General features: G+C 60.7%; 1 protein-coding gene and 1 non-coding gene across 2 annotated transcripts; both read right to left on the reverse strand.

Annotated features, from left to right (window-relative positions):
• Positions 1–4,318: 4,318 nt before the first annotated feature.
• Positions 4,319–4,389, reverse strand: TRNAG-GCC. The gene has a single exon. It is a non-coding gene; the product is annotated as a tRNA-Gly (tRNA).
• A 3,727-nt stretch (positions 4,390–8,116) lies between these two features.
• EXOSC6 (exosome component 6) lies at positions 8,117–9,445 on the reverse strand. Its single transcript, XM_043436927.1, has one exon. The coding sequence runs from the start codon at positions 9,372–9,374 to the stop codon at positions 8,556–8,558; it is 819 nt and encodes a 272-aa protein (XP_043292862.1). The 5' UTR covers positions 9,375–9,445; the 3' UTR covers positions 8,117–8,555.
• Between the last annotated feature and the right edge of the window lie 143 nt (positions 9,446–9,588).

A 9,588-nucleotide genomic window follows, 5' to 3' on the forward strand; every position in this document is an offset into this window, starting at 1 on the left:
TGGAATTCTCTCTTTTATGGGTGCCCCTTTGAAAAATGGAAGTGTTTTTGTGACCCCATGGACTGTAGCCCACCAGGATCCTCTGCCCATAGTATTTTCCAGGCAAGAACAGAGGAGTGGGTTGCCATTCCCTTCTCCGGGGGATCTTCCCAACCCAGGGATTGAACCTAGGTCTCTTGCATTGCAGGCAGATTCTTTGTCACCTGAGCCACCAGGCTGGTACATAAGGAGTTCCTTTCAGGTGGACTTATCTAAAGCAATGTTTACCCAGGATGGCGATTATAACTCTAAATTTTCTAAAAGTTCACCTATTTTTCCAGAAAGGCATAGGTGCTTGTCCAAAAACTAGGTGAAGCTATCTTGTCTTTGGATTCCCTAAGCTGTCTTAATTGTGAGGGGCTCTGTTTTCCAATAGCTGTTTTAAAACATTAGGAATCACATATTCTCCCTGCTTTTGAACAGGAAGGGTGACTTACCAGGGAATCCAGTCCAATGGTTAGGACTCCATGTTTTCACTGCCAAGGGCCCGGGTTCAAGCCTTAAGATTCCACAAGCTGCATGGAGCAGCCAAAAAAAAAAAAAAGGAGATATTAATAAAATCCTCATGAGATTAATGTCCTCCTTTGTCAAAAATAGTTCTTTATCTTCCTTCTTCCTGCTGGTTATACAGGCTGCAATGAATGGTACATGTGTGCAAGCTCCCTCTTCAGAGTTTCCCAAGTCCATTTTAAAAAATGAGATTTGCTTTACCTATTTTCAAAGTGCTCAGGCATTGTTGCCCTACATGGTGAACATGGGTGCGTTTCTCTGGACACTGTGAATATGAAAGTCAAAGAAAAGACATGGAAAGCCAGACGACATGGAAGCACAGCTGTTTTCTTAGTGCCTGGGTGTGTGTTTAATGTGTTATTGAGTGGATAAGTCAGGATCGCGAATGGGAGAGAAGGACTGAGATGGGGGTACAGAATCACCAACTTCCTCCCAACTGATTACTCGATCAGGATTGTCAGCACCTCAGGACACTGGTCCTCCTGTTCCTCTCCGTGAGCAAGCAGGTGCTGGATAAATGCTCTTGGTGACTGTGTTGCAGGAAGTCTTGTGAACAGAAAAAGAAGGCTCACATTTGATACTGTCTTGGTAGCTAAAAGTGGGCCATGGATGATGATTACAGATTCAGGAGCAAATGGGGTGGGCTCAGGCAGGGGCCTCAAAGTCACAGGTGAAACTCTGGGACCCCATCCAAACCTACAAACAAAAGCTGGAACTGATTTAATGGCGTTCCATTCATTAATTCAGCAGATACCAACTGAGCACTTACCAGGTGGCCAGGCCCCAGGTGAGCCGTGAGAATACAGCAATGAGCAGATTCCTCTCCGTCTGCCACGAGCATGGAGCTCTGTGCTCAAACGGTGGGAGTGAAGGGGCCCAAAAGGAGACCCCTGCCTTGACTGCTGCACAGACTGCCTGGCTTGCTGCTCAGCCCTGCTCTAAACCGGTTCAGCGGACTCTCTGACTCCCCCGCCACCAAGAGAGAGGGCAGCGGGGTGTCCTCCCACAGCCCAGGCGGGCGGAGAGCCCCTGGGGCCCTGTCAGCAGCCAGCCCGGGAGCCTAGCCCAGAGGCAGCTGCGGGTGGGCGGGCGGCGGGCACACTGCAGAGCTAACCCGGCCAGGGCTGGGGTCCCTCAGGGGTCATGGACATCCCCCCTCCTGGGGTGACCGTCCCACCCCAGGCCCCAGGGGCTGGGCGATGGGGCTGTTCCCGTGCTCAGTTTGGGGGAACGGTAGAGCGGCGTCCCCACCCCTGGGGGTTCTTTTGCCTTGAAGTGAGTCAAAGGGACACTGTCTCAGCACCGGGTCCCCTGAGAGTGGGGCCAGTCCCTCTGGAGCGGGAGCCCAGCCCCGGACAGCTGGGCTGGGTCCGCGGGCCAGGCGCGCTGCCCACAGACTGGGCACAGGTCCCGCTGCACGGCCTCCCCTCGGGGCGGCGGGGCGGAGAGGGCCGGCCCGGAGCGGGCCCATGCGCTGTGCGCCCCCCTCCTGCACCCTGGTCCCCCAGCTCTGCCCCCGCGGCTCTCTCTTCAGATCGGACATGGCTCGGGAGACCAGGCCCAGCGCTGCCCGGCGGGGCCGGAAGAGGCCATGGGGCACAGCCGTCTCCCGGTGAGTCCGGGGTGGCCTGTTGGGAAGGGAGTCTGACCACGGCTTGTCTGGGGCCCTGGGCTCCCCGGGACAGAAGCAGCACCCCAGGAGGCTCACTCAGTATGCCCCTGCTAACCGGCCAGACCACCTGTCCCGTTCACCGTGGCCCTGGAGGAGGCCAGGCTCCCTCAGCCCCAGGTTTTGTCTGTAAACTGGGGGTCGGGGTGGGGGTCGATCCAGCTCACTCCAAGGCCACTTCTAGCTGACATAACCCAGCACCCATCCTGCTGGGGGTGCCGTCTCCCCTCGCCTGGACCTGGAGGTTGTGGGTCCTCCGAGTGGAACCTCTCCTGCGAGGTGCTCGGGAGCTGTTTCTGGGTGTAGATGTTTGGGAAGTAGAAAATGGGAAACTTTCTGGATGAAATCGTCTCTCTAGCTTGGGAAGCCTCAAGGAATTTTAAAGGAACCTTTAAACGTTTTCAGAAAGGCGCTCAGCAACCTCTGCCAGCCACCGTGCCATTTTCACAGGTGATGAGGAGGGTGTATGGGAAGCGGTGGGCCCTTGGTCCCCTCCGCGGGCGTCTGCAAACACTCGGTGGCTTCTGCCTCGCCAGTAGGGGAGGCAGGAGGCAGTCAGGCAGGTGGTTGCTGTGAGGTACAGCGCTGTGTAAACACTTGGTACCGAAGGTTCTGGTTTCTTTTCGGCCTTATCTCCCTGGAAGCAGGACGGCAGGGCTGGGTGGGGGCCACTGTGAGAAGCTTCTGCGCCTCCAGGCTGACCTCGAGAGCGATTAGGCCAAATCTCTCCCTGTCTATGGCAGCCTGAGGCTCTGGTTTACCTTTGACGGGATGGACAGCTTCTTTCTCTGCATTTGTTTGCGGCTGAGCAGTAGATGCGTACTCATAGGTAACAGACGTTTTTGTTGTTGTTAATTAATTTATTTTACTTGGAGGCTAATCACTTCACTATTGTGGTGGTTTCTGCCATACACTGACATGAATCAGCCACGGGTGTACCTGTGTCCGCATCCCGAAACCCCTTCCCACCTCCCTCCCCACCCATCCCTCTGGGTAGTCCCAGAGCGCCGGCTGTGAGTGCCCGGCTTCATGCATCGAACTTGGACTGGACATCTATTTCACATACGGTGATACACAGGTAACACAGATTTTTAGACTTGGGTTTCTTCAGTGACGCAGAACTGCATATACGGTGTGTGGTTTGCCTCCCATCTCATGTGGGAGACTCTCATCTGGGGATTGATAGGGTTTTGCAAATGTCCGTCTAATAGGATGTAACTGGCCCCTTCCCACAGTTCTCCGCCCTGTTTTTCCACGTGGCCACTTTGGAGCTGGGCTAACCCTCCTTCAGCTCCAGTTGCCTTCTTCTGACTTCATGGCCTCCCAGCCTCTCGCCCAGCAGGCTCGGCCTCCACCCTGTAGGTGCCTGTGGAGGAAGACAGGAGCGATGGAAGAAATGCCAGCTCTCCTTCAGGACTGCAGACTTCACTCAGGGGTGCCGGGCACTCAAGGCCCGGGGCAGGGGTGGCCTCTTCAAGACTCATGTGTCTCCAGTGGGGAGAATGAAGCCCTTGGTGGGGGGCGGTCAGGCAGCAGACTGTGGGAAAACATCCCAAAGCGGGGTGGGGTCCTGGCGGCCCCCGAGGCGCTGGATGCCTTCTCTGTGAGAACTGGTCAAGTCCAAGTCATGTGCCTTGGGTCTCAAAACGGCATCTGTCAACCTAGAGGGAAAGGTTTGTGGCAGAAGTATTGCCCCATGTCCCCTGGCCTTTGGCCCTGAGGTCTGATCTCTGCCGTCGGCACCATTCCGATGATGCATTTTATTTCTCTTTTTATGGGAAGTGGAAGCCTACAGACTGTAATCATTAGCCCAGACCAGGGGACAGAAGCGGCTGTGGACCCCAGGAGGGGCAAGGCTACAAACCCTGGTGGAAACTAGGGGCATGGGGGCGGTGGGGGGCAGAGCAGGGATGACCCCAGGCCCTCCACCTGCAGCAAGCTGCAGCCTAACCTCTAACCCCCAAACTCAACTCTCTCTGTCTCAACTCCTGTAGCTCCCAAGTTTGTACTCAACAGTCAGTGAATCACTGTTACTTAGTCATTTTTAGGTATTTTAGAAAGTCATTTTAAGGGGGGAAAAAAAAAAAACAACTAGCTTTCTGCATTGGCCGGGAATCAAACCCGGGCCTCCCGCGTGGCAGGCGAGAATTCTACCACTGAACCACCAATGCTTGAGCAAAGTCTTCTCTTGGCTAGCTCGGTAGTCGTCTTTCGGCCCGCCCGGCTCCCCTCCCCTGCACTCCGGAGCGGAGTTGCATCCTAGTCGAGGGCCCGCACCAGCCAGAAGGTTCCCCGAGGGGCCGCGCTCAGCTGAGACCCGAAACCCCGAGTTCCATCCTCGCCCCCGTGGCGCCGGAAGCGGGGCACCCTGCCCTGCCGCCCCCTTCTCCCCTTTCTCCCAGGAAGGGCCTCCCACCCCCCGGGATTAGCAGCGTCCTGAGGCTCCCGGGCCGCCCACCCGCACTTCCTGAGGCCAGAAGGCAAAGCGGGGGCGGCCGGAAACCTCATCCACAGGCATGGGGGCATCGCGATGAAGGCGAAGGTCTCCCTCCGAATGTCCCCCGAGTGCCTCAGGGCTCCCACCGACCTCTCCCGTCGTTCCTGGGCGCAGGGCCCCAGAAGGTTATTTCAGAAACTTCCTTGAACCTGGCTCACAGCCCCCTCCTCCCCACCCCAGCGCCCCTCTTGCTCCAACGGAAACCTCAAGCTGCCCTGAAGTTCAGGGGTGGTAGCCCCTCCAGACCTTCCTGCCCAGGCTGGGCCCAGCCCCACCCTGGGGCCCACCTCCTGTCCTCTCCTGGGCACCGGTTCCCTGGCGGGGGGCGGCGGGGGGGGCGGCACGGTGCATAACCGCGGGTCTTACCCGGCCTGGACTGCAGCTAAGGTGGCCGGGCCTCGGCGCTCACCCTGCCCGTCTGACCCCGCATCCCGGCCATTCCCACGCAGGAGTAAAGGCTCTTGGCCCCTCCACAGCTTTGGGCCCTGACTTAACTCTTCCCTTTCATCCTTTGCCAGACTAAGAGCCAGACTAAGACCAGCAGTGCCTGGGTCAGCCAGAGGAGCCCGCGGAGGGCCCAGATCTGGCTGGCCAGAAGCCTGTGGGCAGTTGCCCCTCCTGCCAGCGGAAGCCACCTGCAAGGTGCCCCGGTCAGAGCCCAGCGACGGGGAAGCTGGTTTGCTGTGGTCTCCCAAAGTGACCTTGGTCAAGTGCCTAAGAGGCTCTTTTGGTGAAGAACCCTGGGATTCTAAGGAAAAGCTGCAAACCTGTTTCCCCAAATTAAACTGGCATCTAGGCAAGGACTCTGGTCCCGGGCAGTGATCCTCTCCCCGTTTCTATTACAGCAGCAGCTACAGCCTGGATTATGAGCTACACCGGGAAGATGGCCCCTGCAGGTGGGTGGTCCTGCCGGGCGGGCCTCTGGGCGCAGGGGAGGCTGGTGGCCTGACTCCCTCTGTCCTGTCCCCACAGGGTGTACGAACACCAGGGGGTCCCTCCCCTCCTCCACCGTGTGCCTGTCAGGATCTGGAGGGCCCACCTGGGCACGGGGGCCAAGGGCCGCTTCAGTCCCCACAGGGCCCCCAGGAAGAGCCAGCTGCCCCCTGAGATAAAGCGTGAGTGAGGGGCACAGCCCTCGCTGGTAGGGTAGTGGGGAGCTGGGAGGCCCTCAGCAGGGAGGGTGGGCTTAGAGGTCCCAGCAGCAGCGCCCTCTGCCCCCGCCCCCCAGTCCAGACGGAGGAGCTGCACTGCCTCAGGGCCGAGCTGAGCCACATCAAGGCCCAGGTGGACCGCCTGCTGCAGCGCCTGGAGCTCATGGAACAGCGGAGGGACCAGCTTCCAGGTCAGGCCCCCAAGGCCGCACTCCACAGGCGCCAGGTTTTCCCACGGCTGAAGGTACCCGGGGTCCAGCCTCGGGCTCTCCCTGGCCGCAGGGCTCCTCCTCACCCTCCCCAGGTGCACTCCCCCCATTCCTTCCAGGAGTGGCCCCCTCACCCACTCAGGAGCTGTCTGGAGCCTGGGCTGTGTCTCATTCAGCCCACCGCATCTTGTCCTCTCCCAGCCCTAGACACCTGAGATCAGTGCTGCACATTGAGTGGCCTCTTTGGGGTTAGCTGGGGCCTTCAGACCCGGCCTCTGACTGGGACTGTCCCTGTCTAGGGACAGAGGTTTGTGAACAGAACAGGGGCTCTGGGAGTCAGGGGTCCTTATGCAGAACCACCGAACCGAGGCAGAAGCCCAGAGGCCCAAGGGCCCTTCCGGAGGCGGACGGCTCCCAGGAGCACACAGACCCGGAGGACGCGGTGAGTGGCGTGGCACCTCCCCCATCCTCACCCTCCTTGTGTTTGGCTTCTTGTTTGTGCAGGAGACCACAGCAGCGGCTGCAGGTAGGCGACTGACCTCTGTCACAGACAATGTCCGGAAGATAGGGCCCTGTCCTATTTTTTCCCCTTAATTCCCTCGTATTGTCCCCAGTGGATAATGGGGTCCCCACAGCTCCCCACGGAAGCCGAAGCACACAGACCTTCCTGGGCTGAAAAATCCAAACCTGGATCTGATAATAGCCTTTTGTGCAGCTTCCAAGGGCCCCAGTGTTCCGTACTGTACCATAGCCTCCGCCCCATTGGTAGTCCTGAAGTGGGCCAAGCACCCGCTGTTGTCAGGACCCTCCCAGCAGGGCCGGGCTGCTGCAGGGTTAGCAGTAAGGAGCTTCCTTTCTTCCATTTGCCCCGCTCTGGCTGCCCCTTGGCCTGTTGGGTCAGGGGACCCTTACTGCTCCCCAAGATGGAATCACATCTAGGAAAACTGGGCTGGGTGGACAAAATGCCATGTGTCTGGTGGTTCTGGGTTCACGAAGAATCTACAGTAGCACTGAGATGCCAGAGCTGCCAGGAAAGGGAGGCGGGGGTTGGAGGCTGGGAGTTGTTAGCAGATGGCCCCTTGCCAGCCTCACTGCACTTTGGCCCTCTGTGCTAGGGTCCTGCTTCTGCTTCTCCCACAGGTCAAGAATCAGGCATCAGACCAGGAGGGCTGTCAGTAGCAGGCTGGAACCCCTCCAGGCTCAGCAGCTCCAGGCACGGTCCTTTCCTTGAGTGTTTTCTCGAGGGTCTCTCAGTGGCACCCAAGCCACCCATCCTGGAGCAAAGGCGATGGAAATGGAGGCATGGCGCAGCCAGGCACCCTCCCCTAGTGCTGGTTTTAGCTTTGTCCAGATGGCAGTCTAGGTACTGCAGGGAAGGGGGGGCGGCCCGCAGCTGCCCAGCACCAGCGCACCGTCTCAGGCTGCAAGGGGAGCTGGACGCCCGCCTCCCGGAGCAGCATCAGCTCTCTTCCCCTCTCGAAGCCCCCAGTCCCGTCTGGGTGTCCACAGGCTTACCGTTCTTGCCTTGCTTCTTGCTGCTGTGATTCTATGTATTTCAGATCTGCTTTGGAAATACATATAATGTCACTGGGGGCAAATAAAGTTTGTATCTTTCCCCCAGTCAGGGGTTCTTGGTGTGGTCCCCAGGCCTCATTCTGGTCTCTCAGCTGCCTCAAGCCAGCCTTTCCTAGAGCTGAGCAGGCCCCTGAGACACAAGCTCAGGTCACACCAAGCTGGTGCAGGGAGGACCCCAGGCGGCCCTTTTGCCAATTCAGACCTGAGCACAGACCTGCAGGGCTCAGGAGCCACACAGGGCGGAGCCCACCCTCATGGTCAGAGAGACCCCTCTGCCCTACAGAATCGCCAGACTCCCTCTCCAGTATCCAGAATCTCCCACTCCTGGCAGTTCAGGTGCCGTCTCGCTGGTGGACCAGCGACACCAGAACACAAAGAAAATGCTTGTCCCAAGCCCTGAGAACACACTCCCCAGCTCGGAAGAGCCTTCCTCATTAAAGTCGGTACCAAAAACAACAGAAGAATGTTTCAGATTATAAGAGTTTTTGTTTGGGTTCAGATGTAGGTGGAAGGCACAGCCCCCTTGTCCCCGCTCTCAAAAGCAGCCCAGTTATTCAGGAGAGAGTCCCCGGCTGGCCTGCATAGGGCCCATCCCTTGCAGGACAACAGCTCCAGTTTTCCCGACGAGTCCAGCCTAAGTCCTTCCCAACTTAGGAGTCAAGATGCACTGGCAGGTTTCTTCAACTGGGTCGTGGCTGGGAGTCAAATCAATTAGAAAAGTTTCTTTAACGAAGCAGTCTGGAAAGAATCGCTCCAACATGGCTATTCTGAGCACGCCTCGGCAGATCCTCTCTGTGCTCTCAGTTCTCAGGTTGGCGCACGCCGTCTGCAGGCCGACGGCGCGGGTCCTTGTGGCGGCAGCGGTGGCTCGGTCCTCTGTGTCCATCGTTGCTCGGGTCTCTGGCTCAGAGGGGCGCGGCTGCACCCCTCCGGCGGGCGGCCCGCACCAAGCACTGCTGGAGAACGGGGTAGAGGCGCTGGCAGCCCTCGAGCCCCAGGCGCACGGCCTCCGCCCAGCTCTCGGTCGGGCCGCCCTCCCCGCTGCCCAGCAGCCCGGCCACCTGGTTGAGCACCGGCATGAGCGCCACGGTGAGGCCGGCGGCGGCGCGCTCCTCCTCCAGCAGCGTGGGGTCCAGCAGCCAGGTGGGCGCGGGCGCCGGCGCGCGGCTCAGGCCGCAGCCCACCACCAGGTCGTACATCTCGACGCCCGCGTCGGCCAGGGCGAGCGCGGCGGCCGTGAGCGCGGCGGCCAGCGCCGAGCCGCCGTCCTCCAGCAGCAGCGCCGACACCTCGAGCTGCGCGCGCGGGTAGCGACCGAGGCGCACGGCCGGCTCGAGCGCCTCCTGCAGCGCCAGCGCCAGCTCGCGTTCCTCGCCGCCGCCAGGCGGGGCGCGGCGCCGGCGGCCCGAGAAGGGCGCGCGGCGGAAGTCGCAGAGCAGGCGGCCGCGCAGCGCCGCGGGGGCTTCGCCGCCCGCCCCGGCCGGGCCGCCGCCGCGCTCGCCGCCCTCGGCGGGGCGCGGGCCCGACACGGCGCACAGCACCTTGGTGCCGCCCGCCTCCAAGTAGGCCGAACCCTTGGCCTGGCTCAGCAGCCCGGCGCGCGCGTACACCGGCCGCAGCCGCGCCGGGTCGCGAGGGGCCGGCGCCTCGCCCTCGCCGGTCGCGTACAGCTGCGGCGGCTGCGACTCCTCGGGCCCGCGGATGCGGCGGTGGTCCCCGGGCATGGCGGCGCTGCTGCCGGCCGGCACCGCGCGTCAGCCGCCCCGTGCGCCGGCGCTTCCGCCCGCCCGCCCGGCCTCGCGAGGGTGCGCGGGAGAGCGGCTGGCGCCACACCGCCCCCTGCCGCTCCGGAGGGGGACGGCGCGCGTCGCGGAGCCCCGGGGCTGCCGTGAGAACGGCCAGAGCGGGGTGCCTGGGTGGATCAGACGGGCATGCAGA

Source organism: Cervus canadensis, chromosome 18 (assembly GCF_019320065.1).
Source record: "Cervus canadensis isolate Bull #8, Minnesota chromosome 18, ASM1932006v1, whole genome shotgun sequence".
In the NCBI taxonomy this organism is placed as follows: domain Eukaryota; kingdom Metazoa; phylum Chordata; class Mammalia; order Artiodactyla; family Cervidae; genus Cervus; species Cervus canadensis.